The sequence below is a fragment of the Chlorocebus sabaeus genome, chromosome 11 (genome assembly GCF_047675955.1).
Source record: "Chlorocebus sabaeus isolate Y175 chromosome 11, mChlSab1.0.hap1, whole genome shotgun sequence".
In the NCBI taxonomy this organism is placed as follows: domain Eukaryota; kingdom Metazoa; phylum Chordata; class Mammalia; order Primates; family Cercopithecidae; genus Chlorocebus; species Chlorocebus sabaeus.
In genome coordinates this window covers 6,087,213-6,103,261 of record NC_132914.1, presented here as the reverse complement: position 1 = coordinate 6,103,261, position 16,049 = coordinate 6,087,213, and the positions used below count along the sequence as shown (strand labels likewise).

The 16,049-nt window shown below is 44.9% G+C and overlaps 1 protein-coding gene across 1 annotated transcript in view; it reads left to right on the top strand.

The window, feature by feature from the left end:
* The window catches only part of ANO2 (anoctamin 2), a 361,822-nt gene that overhangs the window by 105,908 nt on the left and 239,865 nt on the right, over nucleotides 1-16,049 (top strand). The window contains exons 8-9 of the mRNA XM_037988687.2: nucleotides 12,173-12,228; nucleotides 13,757-13,798. Of these exons, the coding sequence (XP_037844615.2) occupies nucleotides 12,173-12,228; nucleotides 13,757-13,798 (98 nt within the window). The remainder of the gene's footprint in view (nucleotides 1-12,172; nucleotides 12,229-13,756; nucleotides 13,799-16,049) is intronic.

The window sequence follows — 16,049 nt, the reverse complement described above, 5'->3', positions numbered from 1 at the left end:
GCGATGAGTAGGTCTGAAGTAACTAATCCACTCCATCATCCCAATCTCCCTAACCCTTTGGATCTCTTCCTCTACATGAAACTGAGGGAGATCAGGCATTTTCAGCTTGCCACAGTGGGCCATGTTTTAATCCATATTTCAGCTAACCAAGCAAATAAACTATTAGAATCCCTTTTAACTCCCTGGGCTGCAACATTAAATGCAGAGTCCCTACTTAATGAATAAATTCAGCATGATCCCACTCTGTGTTCCTTCCACCATTATCCCATATCCTTAATATCTATTCCCATGCCTGTTGTTATCCGGATTTCTGTTTATATAAATTAGAAAACTCAAGCAGTTATTTTTGAGTGTAGTGCACCTTCTCATGGGTCATACTGTCAACCTCACCTCTAAGGGCCCACTGGGGCTTTAGTCTGTTTATAGGTCTAGAAGCAAACAGGGGTGTTGGGGGTGGCTCTTGAGGAGAATCAACATTTTCTTGCCTGGCAACTGCCTCAGTGAAGGCCATCACTGTTGCCTCTCATTCTTTTGCAGTCAATGCCCTCGCTTTAACAGTAGACACCCAGCGAGGCTGTGAATGCACCTTTCATTGCAGGTCAGCCACTTGCATGATAAGAGCTTGTGTCTATTTTTCCACAATTTCAGCTCTTTCTCTACAGGAGATAAAACTGTCACTCAGGGCAATCTTAGCAGATTTGATGCTCAGAATCTGCTTCTGAAGTTGGGCTTTAGAATCCCCGAGTTCATCATTTTCTTTCATCACTTGGTCCACTGAACTTAGGAGCAACTAACCAGCTTCATTATGTTCCTTGGTTCCTTGCATATGGTCAAAGGTATTATGTATAGAGTCCCTAAACTCCTTGCCTCTCATGAGCAGTGAATCAGGAGTGTCAAATGCATTTATTTTGCATAACTCTCTAAACAGCTCATGCCAAGGACTATCAGTGTTCTCCATACTATTAGAAGTAGAGTCCTTAGCATTTTGGGGTCTAATCATGCTAAGCAGCCAACTCTGGAAACCCAAAAACCAATGAAAGAACTCCATCCTTAATATTCTGTTCCTCTAGAACCACTCCTGGTAGAAAATGTGTATTAGTGTTCTCTAGAGGGACAGAACTAATAGGGTATATATATAGTATTAACTAACTTGATCACAAGCTCCCATGAGCTGAGGAGCAAAGAAAGCCAGTCTGAGTCCCAAAACTGAAGAACTTGGAGTCTGATGTTTGAGGGCAGGAAGGGTCCAGCGCAGGAGAAAGATGCAGGCCAGTATAGCCTTTTCATGTTTTTCTGTCTGCTTTATATTGTAGCCGCACTGGCAGCTGATTAGATGGTGCCCACCCAGGTTAATGGTGGGTCTGCCTTTCCCAGTCCACTGACTCAAATGTTAATCTCCTTTGGCAACACCCTCACAGACACACCCAGGATTAACACTTCACATCCTGCAATCCAATCAAGTTGACACTCAGTATTAACCATCACATCTCCCATAGTTCATGTTTTTTTCTTCTCAGTCTTCATCTTCCACAACTTCCTGCATCCTTCCAAGCCTTCTTTACTGCACCTCCATCTTCTGCTAGTTGTTGGAAGGTGCTGTTGACCTACTCAACTGCTGTCCTTCTGTTTCTCCCTCATGGGTCACGTTTTCCTTGATTTCTCTTCCTTATTCCACATTTTAGATGTTGTCAGCTTCCAAGTTCCTTTGGCTTTTGCACTGTCTATTTTCTCTATATAGATGACTTGCAACCATCTGTTGTTGCTCCTGTTTCTCTCACCAATTGCAGCCCTGCATTTCCAACCGCTGGATGGATACCTCCACTTAGATGTTCACCAGAACCTCAAAATCAGCATGTCCACTTCTCTCCTCTCTCTCCTACTCCTCTTCCTGTTAATGTGACCACTATTTTCTCTATCTTTGCTCATGCCGTTTCCTTTTCCTGAATGTCCTGCCTGTGTTTTTCCCCAATCTCAATGATGCCTATCCCCAGATCAAACATCACTGTCCTCCAGATTCTTCCTTAAAGCCCTTTCCTTGGAGCTCTTATCAAACTGAATCTCTTGCTTGCTTGTTTTCTACACCCATGGCTTAGACTCCTAAGGCAGTGAGTCCTTGAGATGTTTCTGAGTCATCTTTTATGCCCCAATGCACCTCACTGCCTGTCTTGCACATTCTACTCAGTTGATTTGATTGAGTGGATTAATTTAAAAATGCCCAGCCTGCTAGTCCCACAGCAGTTTCTGGTCAGTTTCTGACTCTGTGTGTTCATGGACAAATAACCTCTCTGCATCTCAGCTTACTTTTATGTAAAATGGGGATTATAATCTCTATCTTGCAGAGTTTTTGTAAAGATGAAATAAGTGGCTGTTAGTTTGTTTTGTAAACTGGAAAGTCCTAAAAACAAAAGTTTATTTTGGGGGACGATCCCCAGGTTGTTGGAGGGCCACTGGAGACTAGAGGCCCTCGGCTTTAACACGGATGTTTTGTATTGTGTGTGTGGGAATCTGAGGGTTTTTTGGTGATGTCTCAAAGTCAAATGTCAGGATTTTGTTGTTGTTTTTGAGTTGTATTTATAATTTTGTCTTTCCTTTTTGACATTCAAAAAACATTTAATGAGCACCTGCTGTGTGTCAAATGATGTTAGAGAAATGGAGGGATGCCAAGCTGAATTTAGCGTAATTTCTACCCTTGAGGGGCTCTTAGTTTAGCCATGCAGACAGATGCGGAAACAGATTGTGATGAGGCAGTGTGGTAGGTGCTATAATAGAGATACGTACAGAGTGCAGTTGGAACATAGGGGAGGAGGCAATTAATGCCCATGTGTATGTCTCTGTATGTCTAAGTAGTAACGTAAATCATTGCTCCCAGGAAAATTAGGTATGTCAGGAGTGATCATCTCCAATTACAGATGGACACAAAGAGGATACGTGACTTGCCCAAGGTGGCATCTTGAGTCAGAATTGAGTCTAGAACTTGGGTACCCTTGCCCTAATCCTATTTCCACTACCTTTGGGATGCTACAGACTAGGAGTGGAGTTAGGCTGAGTCTTTAGAGTCTGTTAACTTCACAGTAGCCCTTGAGGACTTACTAGCTTTGTAACAAGGGGCATGTGACTGAACTCCGCTTCTCAGCAGAGGAGAACACCAAAGGCCAGATTTCCAGTGGGTTGACTTCTGCCTATGAAGACCAAGTGCCCTCTAAGCTCTTTGGCCAACTTACCAATCTTATTTAGAAGATAAACAAAAAAAAAAATGAGGAATGTGATAACTCCATGAGGTCCCAAGATAATATGGAGGCCTGAGCCACAGGATAAATTTAGATTTTATTGCCTTTCTTTCTGGCTTATAAGGGGTGGAGGAGAAGCATGAGTGACTAGAATCAGCTTATATTTCTCCAGAAGATTGTGTCCTCATTAAAAAAAAAAATAAAGAAAGAAAAAGAACAGGACTGGAGTTGGAATCGTAGGTGTTTTCATTGATCCTTCACTCTCGGGATTATCTTTTGTATGGTCATTTCTTTTGCAACCAACTTACAAAGCTTTATTCCCTTTCCCATTGTACCCAATTTAAATATTAGAAAATAGAAAAGATACTAAAGATAGTAACAACTTAGAAATTCTCCCGTTTATCTAGTAATGTTTCTTTTTTCTTTGAGACAATACATTTGTACTGAATGCCTACTTTTGCAAAGCTTTAACCTATATACAAGTAGTATGTATTGATATATTTATATTCCTGCCTTGTTCCACAAAATTTCTGGGGTGGCTTACAAGAAAAACAGTAAGACAACATAGTATAAAAATAAATTGAAAAATAAGAACCAGAGAAAATAAATTAAAATAGAATGTCAAAACTAGGAGGAAGAAAATAGAACACATATTCAAACCATAATGTCCTCTAGTTTCTACAGTTGAACTGCAAATTTAACCTTGAACCAAAGTGAAAGGGGAATATGGTCAGGGGTATAGCTCTTGCTGTCTACAGCAATATCTTTCTATACAGAAATCTTTCTAAAATCTATCACACAATTTCCTGCTTGCTTATGTAGAACATGCCTACATATATTCCCCACATAAAGGCATATGAAAATTTTTCTGGATTATTCAAGATCATCATTAAGAACATAATGATTTTCATGTACTCTCAAGGATTATCAAAGCATTATTAGGATTGTTTGCACCACATCGCTCTGATTTCTTGAATTCTTGACTCTGGTAACCTCCCTCCCTGAGTTTTGCTGTCTCAGGTTTGCTTTTCAGTGTGGGAGACAAAAAACAAGCTCATTAGAGTTTTGGGTAAAGAGAGTGTAAAATGCATGGCAGGAGGGTCTGAACGATTCTACTGTGGAAAAGGGACATCACATTAGAAAGTAGGTTTTGTGAAATCTATTTTAGCTGCTCATTTATTTTTTTCTTGTTTCTGGATTTTCTGTTGTGAGAGCTGAGATAACCAGATAAGAGGCCTCTGATAAATGAGGTGTTACTGTCACTGAAGTAATAAGAACTCCTTGCATGCTTGCAGTTGTATGTTTTTCGAAACACTTTAACACTCATTATATCATTTGATCCTTTAAACTGCCAGCAAAGTAGCTTCAGCAGATGTTAATTAACTTTACAACAGAGAGATTAACTGGCACACCCACAGTTAGAACTTTGGAGTTGGATTTAGAACTCAGGTTTCTTGGCTCTTTGTCATTGCTTTTTAACTCATTTAATTAGTAAATGGATAAAGTTATTGGAAAAAGTTTCCCGGAAGAGGTGGAAGCTCAGCCCTTCCTAATGTGACATCCATTCACTCATTCAACACATATTTACTGAGCACTTACTATGTGACATTCATGTTCTGGACCTGGGGAATGGAGTAGTGAATCCAACAGACACAAATTCCTGCCCTTAAGGGGCTTACTTTCTAGTTATGGAAGACAGAAAATAAACCAAGAAGTAAATACAACGGATAGGATGTTGTGTAGGGATAAGGGTCAGGAGAAAGAATAAAGCAAATAAAGGAGATGAAAATGAAGTGAGAGTGGGAAGGCATTTTAAATAGAGTAGTCGGAGAAGGTCTTCCTGATGTAATATTTGAGGAAAACAGGGAGCAAGCCACATGGCTGTGAGAAGACAGATACTTGCAAGGAAAGCAAATAATGCAGAAGACATAGTGGTGGCAATTCCAGAGAATCAGTTTGGGTCCCAATAGGAACAAATAGCACACCCCCATTAGGGTAATTCAAGGTGGGCGTATGTACAGATAAACCATTTACAAAGGGATAGACAGGGAGTTGGGGAATGCCAGGGACAGCACTGTAACCTGGAATTAACAATAGCAGAGCTCTTACCATCCCTAGACCCATGAAGAGAGAGAGAGGCCACTGCAATGTGGAATCGGGTAGAGGAGGTGGCCTCGAGCAGGTGACTATTCAGGCAGAAGGCCAGGGGTCTCAATACTGCTGATAGCAGTACGAAGCCAGAGAGCACAGCCTGTTCATGTCAGATAGAGGACAGTAGAGAGTATATCTGGAAGGGGAAGGTGGAAGATAGGCACACGCCTGGCAAGGCTGGAGAAGTGGATGCCAGTTGCAGCTCTGGGATGAACAAGTTGTAAAACTTCGGTCAAGCCATGTTCCCTGTCTGGGCCTGTTTCTTCCCTCATAAAACGAATGGAGCCTCTCGGTGCTCTCTAAGCTTCTTTCTGGCTCGAACATTTCCCAGACTGTGATTCAAAGGAACCACACGATCTGTACATATGAACCAACGAGGTCCAGGGAGGGGACTGGCTTTTCTGAAGGTTCACAGAGAGCAGGTACCAGGGGTATGGCCAGTACTCGGGGTTGCATGATGCCTGCAGGCCTCAGAGAGGTTGAGAGCAGACAGTTATAGTGAAAGGGAAGATGAGAACAAGGAGCATCCAGAGCAGCTGGTGAGGATGGTTGGAAGAAGTGTGTACTCCTGTAGCAATTCTTTGCATGTGATTATGGGCGATGGTGCTCAGGTATGGTTACATGCAATTGGCCTCAGAATCACCCGGCGTGCTTGCTAAAACCCTGGCTGTCCAGGTCCCATGCCACATTTGCTGAATCAGAATCTGTGGGGCAAGGTCCCGAGATCTACGTTTTTAATAATCTACCCAGGTAATTTTTAGGAACTCTAGAGTGAACCAAAGAAAAATATAAAAATAAAGATAGGGTGCACCGTTGTCGTAGGCTTCGTGACCTACTTACACTTGGGAATATGAAGTGTATTGCAAAGCACTCTGCCTCCTGCCTCCTGGGGATTTGACCACTGGGATTCTGACCACCCAAAGATAACCAAGCCTATCTGTGAAGGGCCTAATTTTGATTTTTCTAGTATTGTATGAACATTTGGCATTCAGTCGCTTTTAATGCCCTAGCCACCAGCTAGGTCTCTGGAACTTCTTTTCCTTTCCTCCCTTCCTTTTCCTTCCTTCCTTCCTTCCTTCCTTCCTTCCTTCCTTCCTTCCTTCCTTCCTTCCTTCCTTCCTTCTTTTCTTTTCTTTTCTTTTCTTTCTTTTTCTTTCTTTCGCGCTCTCTCTCTCTCTCTCTTTGCTTGCCCTTCCTTCCTTCCTCTTCTTTCTTCCTTCCTTCCTTCCTTCCTTGTTTGCTTGCCCTTCCTTCCTTCCTTCTCCTTCTTTCCTTCTCCTTCTTTCCTTCATTCTCCTTCCTTCCTTCTTCCTTCCTTTCTTCTTTCTTTCTTCTTGCTTGTTTGCTTGCCCTTCCTTCCTTCTCCTTCTTTCCTTCATTCTCTTTCTTTCCTTCCTTCTTTCTTCCTTCCTTTCTTCTCCTTTCTGTCTCTTTCTTTCTTTCCTTCCTTCCTTCCTTCTTTCTCTTGCCTGTCTTCCCTCCCTTCCTCTTTCCCTCCCTCCCTCCCTCTTTTCCTTCCTTCCTTCCTTCTTTCCTTTTTTCCTTTCTTCTCCTTCCTTCCTTCTTTTCTTTTCTTTCTTCTTTCTTTCTTTCTTTTTCTTTCTTTCTTTCTTTCTTTCTTTCCTTCCTTCCTTCCTTCCTTCCTTCCTTCCTTCCTTCCTTCCTTCCTTCCTTCCTTCCTTCCTTCCTTCCTTTCTCTTTCCTTTCTCTTTCCTTTCTTCCTTCTTTCTCTCCCTTCCTTCATTCCTTCCTTCCTTTCTCCCTTCCTTTTTTCCTTCCTCCCTTCCTCCCTTCCTTCCTTTCTCTCCTTCTTTCTTTCCCCTGCCCTGTCCTTCCCTCCCTTCTCCTTCCCTCCCTTCTCCTTCCCTCCCTTCTCCTTCCCTCCCTTCTCCTTCCCTCCCTTCTCTTTCCCTCCTTTCTCCTTCCCTCCTTTCTCCTCTCTTCCCCTTCCACTTCCCCCTTCCCCCTTCCCTTCCCTTTCCTTCCTTTTTCTTCCCTCCCCTTCCCTTCCCTCTCCTGCTCTGCCCTGCCTCCCCTCTACTCCCCTGCCCTACCCTGCACCATTTTCCCTGCCCTTCCCTGGCCTCCCCTCCCCTTCCCCTTCCTTCCCCTTTCTTCCCCTTTTCTTCCCTTCTCTTTTTCTCTTATGGGGGGTGACATTTGAAATTAGTATAAAAGGACAAAGCAGGAGGAGCTGACCTTAAAAAAGTGTGGGTGGACTAATGATCAAACTTTTTAGAATTCTTTCATAACCTCAAGAGGAACAACTCAACCTTTCCCTCTTATTTACCCCTGGAAGTGGGAGATTATGGATTAATGCCCACCACATTCAGAGACTGAAAATATTTGTGAGTTTGGGTACTGCATGTTGGTGGAAGTGGGTGAGTGATCATGATGCCTCCTTAATCAATGTCATCTTTCCTAAGGTCAGTTATCAGAGCCCTGAGAGTTGACTTTACTATTGAATAACTTTCTAGTGCAGTTTGCCATGGAAAGAAACTGAAGCCTCACTGACCGTATCAGAGGAGGGTAAACACCTTTCTTGCTCCTTCATATGAAAGTTACTGTTGCTTTTTCATGGACAGAAAATTACAGGTTGATGGAACTATATTTTCATGGACATTTTGGTGTCAGAGCCTTTAAACAAATGTATGCTTTGGGCACCTCCCCTCCCCACTCAGGAGACAATGTCTTAATTATTTTGACCAAAGCCAGACCATGTTGTGTGTTGTAAACATCTGGTTTATCATTCATCCAGCTGAACTGGTTTACATTTTCTTAGAAGAAAAGGCTTGGGATTAAAGGTATTTAAGTAATTAAGCACACGTCAAGACAATTTGGTGAGGGGTAAATATAGTCTCTGTTAAATGCACCGTCTGGGAGCTCTGGTTTAGATTTATGTCCGGCTGGAGTGCAGGGATGAAAGCACAATGCCAGGCAGACTGGGCCCTGTTCTTGGGAGAATCAAAACCAAATGGGTTTTCAGGATTATGGCACCCATTCCTCTAAGTACCTGTCCCAGTGGATAGAAGTTTCCTTTGAGTTTGGCCTGGAGGGAATAGCACTGCAGTCCCTGTCACCGAGCAGCACTTGTAGATTTAATGAGACTCTCTTTGGGAGGTAGACCCTAAACTTCTGCGCTTTGGTTGTTCCTTTGTGTCCAGGAAATCAGATATGTCTATGAAGCTCAATGCTAGGTCTCAGCTTTGTATGACGAATGTGTGTTTTCAGGTACCGGTGCCGAGTCCTAAGCCCGCCCCAGTCATGTTTCTTGGCCCTGCCCCTGTGGATGTGGGACTGTGGTGCTAGGCCTGGTTGTGTCATGCTGCACAGATATGTGGTCCATGCTGGACAGGGAGGAAACATGAGCCTTTTCCTTTGGAAGTTTTTAGTTCTAAACACTAGGCATGAAGTACCTGGTGATTTGAAGGGGACATGGGCACGTCGACTTTGAGGATCAGTGAGGGGCTCCTCAGGGGCTATACTTTGAGCTGAGACATTGTTCCTCTTAAGGAAGACAGGGAAGGGAAAATGTCCTCCGCGCTTTCTCCTTCTCACTGTCCCCCATCCTGAAAGTAATAGGACAAAAGGTTGGGGGTCTCTGTCTCTCCCTGGGTCTAGAGCTGAGAGGAAAGAATATAGATGCAATCTTGAAGAAGAAAACTTTGCCATTATGGCCAGATGGATGGCGCATGATGGAACCAATTAGCCCATTTTTGCTGAAAAGAAAGAAAAAAATCAGAATTTCAATTTTCAAAGCAGGGACTCTTTTTAAAAAACGTTTGATTATTTTCTTCTTGTTTTAAACTGATTTCCATGCTTGTTTGGGGGTAGAATCTTGGTTTCTGAAGTCTGTGGGTGAACCAGGAGGCCAAAGGGGAATCCCTGTTGTTGGGTAAAGTTGTGGATGAATGCTTAAATTTCAACATGCCTCTCCCGCCCCATTCCTCCTCCTCAAATGTACTTTCTTCTCCTTTCCCCTAGTAGCCACTGATGGGGATCACCCATAGGATACCACCTGAAAAGTAGGGAGTACACAGCTAGAGGGAGCAGAGAAACTTCCAGTTGCAGCATTTTGGGGGCTGTGGTTATCTGAGTTAGGACAACCCTGGTTTTATAACTTGAGTCTGCTCCAAAGCAAAGGACCTTTTATCTTGACTTTCTGTCTTAGGAGACAGAACAATCAGCTGGAGTTTAAAAGTTTCTTCATGAGCACAGAATGCTCAACGAAGCAGTGAGGAAGGCGATGAACAAGACGAGTACTGAGATAACTGCAGCCACAGGGCCGGTGACTGTTAGGGCTGCCATCTCTTCTGTGTTTCCAGCCATGAGCTAAGTGCTGTGAGACACACAGGTGAGAGGAGTGCTCTCTGACCCAGGTCAGGCCTCTGGGGAACACAAAACAATGAGCAAACCTTGTCCTGGAAGTGAAGCAAGCTGCCCACTTCCAGCTGCACCGTGCACAGGAAGCTTTATTTGAGATGGGGATTAGGGCGCATAGCTTTAGTGTCCCAATAATTTGAGACATTTCTGAGGATCTGGCAGCTGGGACCAGGAGTTCAGGTTATTGGTCTAATGGCTTAATGCTTCCAGACACTCGGCTACCATGCAAAGTCAAGCTGAGAATTAGCAGAAGAGCTAAGTAGGTGAAACACCTGCTGGACTTTTCCTTGGAGTTTTGGGACTGTCTTCAGGGTATATACAGCTGCCACGGCAACCATGGGGTGTGACTGTAGGGATTGGGTTGGGTAGGTTCTGGGGTGTGGTCTAGCTGGGGCCTTACCTGCCTGTGATGCTTCAGCCTCTATCCAGGCCTACAGCACTTTGTATTTTTTAACTACAAACTCCCAGAAACTCCCCTCCCGGCTTGGGACTCCTCCCTTTGATTATGGTAGGGTGGCTTCATGTTGCTGTGGTTATGGCTCTTGAACTGATTAATGATGCTCGGAGTGAAATTGTAGTCTTGTGAGTCAGACAAATCTGCAGTTCAGCAAACCTCCAGGGCACCCTTCCCCCATCTGCACTCCCTCTCCCCACCCTCTGCTTCTCTCACCCCGCAAAGTTATTTCTCATGTTTTATGTGCATGCCAAGGAGGAAACTTAAAATCAGGAAAGGACTGGCCCTTTGGTGATGCGGCAGTACCAAAACACTCAGCTCTCAACTCATTGGAAGAGTGGCCACTTCTACCGGGCGCCCCTGGCAGCCTCCCGTGGGCCTCCGCTCCCACGTGGGGCCCAGAGAATAGTCTTTGTGCCATCCAATGTCCTGGAACTGTGGCAAATGGGGGCGAGGTTTGAGGAAGAGGAGGCTGATGGAGGGGAGAGGATTGTCTGAGATCCTCTGCGGTCTCTAAGCATGTGGGTGGGGCATTGGGTAGGAGCGGGAGGTGGAAAGCCATGAATTTTAATGAGTAAATGTTGTCTAGATTTGTTATCCAACCTCGGCGTTTATTCAGAGCCATGCAAATGCAGATTTCTTAGCATTTGGACATCATACATCTTTCCCTCCAAAACCAATTATCTCCTCATCTCACTACAGTCTACAGTCTCTTTGGAAAGAATGGTTCAGGGCAGAAAGTAAGTGCGAGACAAGGGAAATCATTGTGTACCAGAAACTCCCCCTCTCCTCCCCCTCCATGATTAAATGTGGATCCTCGTATGGCGGGATCCTTGGTACTACGAGTTGGTGAGACATAATCCCTCCCGTCTGGAAGCCAGCGACCCAGGACAGACCATCCCGACTCAGACAGAACACACAGACCACTTTATAGTCTCTGAAAAAGACCAAGAATGAAACAAGTAAATAACGATGACTTTATGCTGTGCAGAAGGTTCTCTGTTGTGAGTATAATGGAGTTGGAGGGACAGAGCCATTTGTTCATTTCACATTTGTTTAGTAGGGTCTGCTACGTGCAAGTGGTGTGAGACACTGTTGGAATTAAAACATAAATCTCTTGTATAGTTTTCAAACTTTTTGGTCTCAGGGTAACTTCACACTTTTAAAAATTATTGGGAACACCCAAAGGGTGTTTGCATGGCTATGTCGACCAATGTTTACTGCATGAGAAGTTAAGGCTGAGAAATTGTGAAAGTACAAGAATACACAAACACATGCCATTAGCCATAGGGGATGATGGCAGCACATGCTACAACACCCCACTATGCACTTGTGAGAGAAGAGTGAGAAAGAAAATAATGTCTTAGTGCTATTAGAAAAATAGTTTTGCCTCCAGGGGCCCCCGAAAGCCTTATGAGGACTCCCAGGGTTCCCCAGACCACATTTTGAGAACCACTGCCCTATTGCTTTCTGCCCACCTCAGGGATATTATGGTCCAGACGGCAGATCAGTGACAGCCAACACTGCCTTGTGAAACAGCAGGAAGGAGCTCAAAGTGCAGTCGAATGCTCTCACACATACTTTTATAGATCATGATTAAAATGATCCATACAGCCATTCATTCCTATGTGGTCATGTAGCACAGAGATTCGCACCTGACGGTGGTGGAAGGTTATTGGACTGGAATGACTGGAATCTTTGAAGATAGGAGGAATGTGAACTTTGAGACAGCATATTTGATATGAAAACATCATTTTGTATTTAGGGAATGAAAAAATATTGTTCTTATACTAAGAACCAGAGCTTGACAGAAAGTTCTAGCCTGGCTGATATAGAGGAGGATGCACTGATTCTCAGCTGGGGGGCATGTGAGAGTTTAATAGTTATCAAAAAACAAGGGTTAAGTTGAGAAATGCCTGCCCCAGAGTTACTATTTTCATCTCCCTTTCTTCCGTAGGTATTAACTCTCTGATTGCAAACAATATTTATGAGGCTGCGTACCCTCTTCATGACGTAAGTACCATTTTCAACAGCGTGCTCTCTGTAGTCTTCAGAACGTTGAAAACCACAACTTTTCAGTGGCAATGAAACAGGTGAATACCTGCAGGGTGAGGCAGGAGTGAATCATGACATTAAAATACCTTGGCTGACCCTGGACTGCTCATTGCTGACAATAATCCCCAGTTTGATTTTTGCCAATCATCTCAAACTGTCTCGCCAATGATTTCCCCAGAAGACAAAATACGCTGGGCTTTGTCTGAGCTTTCCCTGTACTCCTTGGCTTTGCTTTTCACAAAAGTGTGACTATACAGATGTGGCATGAGGTGATTAAAGGGAGGAGATATGGGTGAGGGTGGTGGATGGTGGTGGAAGGACACTGAAAGGCCTGGGTGATCCCTAACCTGGGCTGTCAGACCCGTAGCTGCCTGAAAGTGGTATTTTGTATATGAGAGTTTTGTGCAGATGTGAAATTCCTCCTTAACATGCAGGTACATATTAATGAAAGATCATTATTTAAAAAAAATTTTTTTTTTGAAGAAAATCTCTCAGAATTCCTTGTACGATGCTTTGGTTAAGTAAAGAAAACAGAATGACTGTAATGCAAGCTCTCCTTGACTGGAGATAATGTTATGAACAATAATGTTATGAACTTCCCATGATACAATGCAATGGTATTCTTCAAGACAACTCATGAGAATGTAACTCGTCCTTCAGCTAAATGCTCCATGGCTTCACTATTCATCAGACTGGTCAGGTCTTGGGCACCTGCCATGCAGTAGTGCCATTTGAGACTGCTGAGGTGGGGCTCCCTGACTGCCCAGCAGGAATTTTTTGGATGGGAATCTTCTCATTCCTGACGTATTTGCAGTGGCGTATGCACTGCTAAGTTCTGCAGTTATGGACAGAGTGAGCATGTCATGGCGTGGGTGGTTTTGACATGATGGGCTAAACCATTTAAAGTCTGGAGCTCTGCGTTGCTACGAGGGGGCATAGGCTGATCTCTGAAAGGGGGTGCATCTTTGTGTGAGAAGTTATCTCAGGAAATGTGGCAAGTGTTGATAGCTAAGAAAATGGAGTATCAGCCCCTTACGATGCCATGCTTTTTTTTTTTTTTTTGAGACGGAGTCTCACTCTGTTGCCCAGGCTGGAGTGCAGTGGCCAGATCTCAGCTCACTGCAAGCTCCGCCTCCCGGGTTTACGCCGTTCTCCTGCCTCAACCTCCCGAGTAACTGGGACTATAGGCGCCCGCCACCTCGCCCGGCTAGTTTTTTGTATTTTTTAGTAGAGACGGGGTTTCACCGTGTTAGCCAGGATGGTCTCGATCTCCTGACCTCGTGATCCGCCTGTCTCAGCCTCCCAAAGTGCTGGGATTACAGGCTTGAGCCACCGCGCCCGGCCCATGCCATGCTTTTGACCTTCCTTAAATGGGAGTGAAAAAGAGCAATGATATTAGAAAACAAAAAAAGAAAATCCTTTCTCCTTTGGCACCTGTTTCTGGTAATTTCATTGGCTTTATCCAGCATCCCTTTTTCTCCCACAGGGTGAATACAATAGTCCAGAGGACGATATGAATGACAGGAAGGTAAGCCTGCCTCACGCAGCATCCTGGACTTTGGGCATGGGAGACTACGGGTGGGTGTGGAAGTGGCTAGAAGTGCCTTAGATGTTCTCTTTACCTGCTTATCTACTTCGCAACAGTTTTTCCAGCTCCCCCGTTTCCCCCACCCAGGTGTTTGGAAATGTGAGTGTGGTTGCTACTGCACTTAGTACCTGGAGAGCCACAATGCCAACTCTCCTGAAATCTATCCCATGCCCACCACACAGCTCTCACCCCACCCTCCCATGGCAAGAGAGCACCAGTTGAGAAACATTGGCTGTCCAAATTCCTTAACTGATAGGTGCAGAAACGGAGACACAGAAAGCTTGAGCACCTTGGCCTGGATCACACAGCCACAGGAAACAGAGATGGGGCTCGGAACACCTCTAGCCCTCAAATCCAGGGTTCTTGCTTGAAACGTGATGATCTGTGCCGTTGTGGCTTTTGGAGGGTCAACTTGAGGTGATTCTTGTTTTCCCTTAGGCAGGCAGGTGGAGTATAGCCTTTCCCAAATTATGGATGAGCAATCTGAGTGTGAGCGAAGCTCAGTTGTGCTTTGTAGTTCAAGTAGCTAGGAATTGGAGGTTACAGTTAGGGGAAGGGACGTGGCCCCAACCTCTTCCGTGGGGATGCAGCGATGATCCCCTCATGCCATCCTCCTGCTGGCTTCTCCCCACCTTCAACAACTCGAGTGAGCAGAGGAGGGTGGGTGATGGCGGGAGGGATGAGGAGCCTGAAGCTCAAGCAACTTCCCTCCCCCACTCTGTTGTCTGGAAAATCATTCATGCCCCAAGTTGCCTTTCGAGCAGGCTTCTTTTTATCCTGCCTATTAGTCCCTGTTATGAAGTGTTAAGTATTAAAAACATAAAAGGTCTTTTCCAGAAATACTGCGGTGATTGCTTACACATGTCCTCTCTGCCTGCCCAGGGAATCTGCTGTAGTATTGTGATGTCTTAACTCATCTGTTTTCTATCCGATGCTAATAGTCTCGGTGTTTAATTTCCTGAAAAGTCCCGCATCAGATTTAAAGGAAAAGGAGAAAGCATGTCTCGCCACATCTCACCTCTCTCGCCCAACCATTTTCTGTCCTCCCACTCTCTAATTTTTCCTTCCTTCCCTTTAAATGGTGATCACCATCCATTGCCTGCCTAAGAAAACTCCTGCTGGGTGGTGGGGACCCCAGCCTGTCTAGGAACATTACGGAGACCAGGAACACACAGCAACTCATAGGAGAAGTCAGTCAGCCTTCTGTCACCTGCAGTAATGGAAGAAGTAAATTGCAGACTATTTACAATATCTATGTTGTAGATATAAAAATATGTATTTGTCTTTGGAAAGATACGAAATTACTGTTAACCACAGCGATGCCTTTTAACAAAAAAATTTCCCATCACAAAATGTTTCTCTTTGGCTGATATAATGAAGGACATGGAGAAGGCTTGGGAGCTGCAGTGTAGGGTGGCCTCTCTGGGGCCTGTAGGGATTATTTACCATGGTGTCCCCACCTGCCCATCCTGCCAGCACCTGGATGTTCTCCTTCACTCTTCCTTACAATCTGTGGCTGTTCCCATGATCTCCCCAAGGCCAGGTTCATTGCAGGCAGATTCTAGGCAAGCCCAGAGGCCCTAGAGGGTGTCAGTCTCCCTCTCCAGAAGCTCACCTGGTGCTATTGTGCAGTTTTCATGACTCAGACTCAGGTAGGGCTGGAAGTCTCTTTCTTTCCCCTCCTGGAGGGTCATTAGGAAGAAGCTTCTGGCTGGGCGCGGTGGCTCACACCTGTAATCCCAGCACTTTGGGAGGCTGAGGCGGGCAGATCACGAGGTCAGGAGATCAAGACCATCCTGGCTAACAAGGTGAAATCCCGTCTCTACTAAAAATACAAAAAATTAGCTGGGCGCGGTGGCAGATGCCTGTAGTCACACCTACTTGGGAGGCTGAGGCAGGAGAATAGCATGAACCCAGGAGGCGGAGCTTGCAGTGAGCCGAGATCGCGCCATTGTACTCCAGCTCTGGGCGACAGAGCAAGACTCTGTCTCAAAAAAAAAAAAAAAAAGAAGCTTCCTCCCTCTTGAGAACAAGGGTTTCCTGCCTTCCTAGAAGCCAGGACAACCGGAAGAGGGAGCAGCCTAGGGGTAGATGGGACCCTCCTGGCTTCCAGCAGCTGCCTAGTTCGCCATTTGCCAGTGCTGTTTAGTGTCCTGGAAATTCCCCGAGAAGTGGCTGTCACCATCTGCTC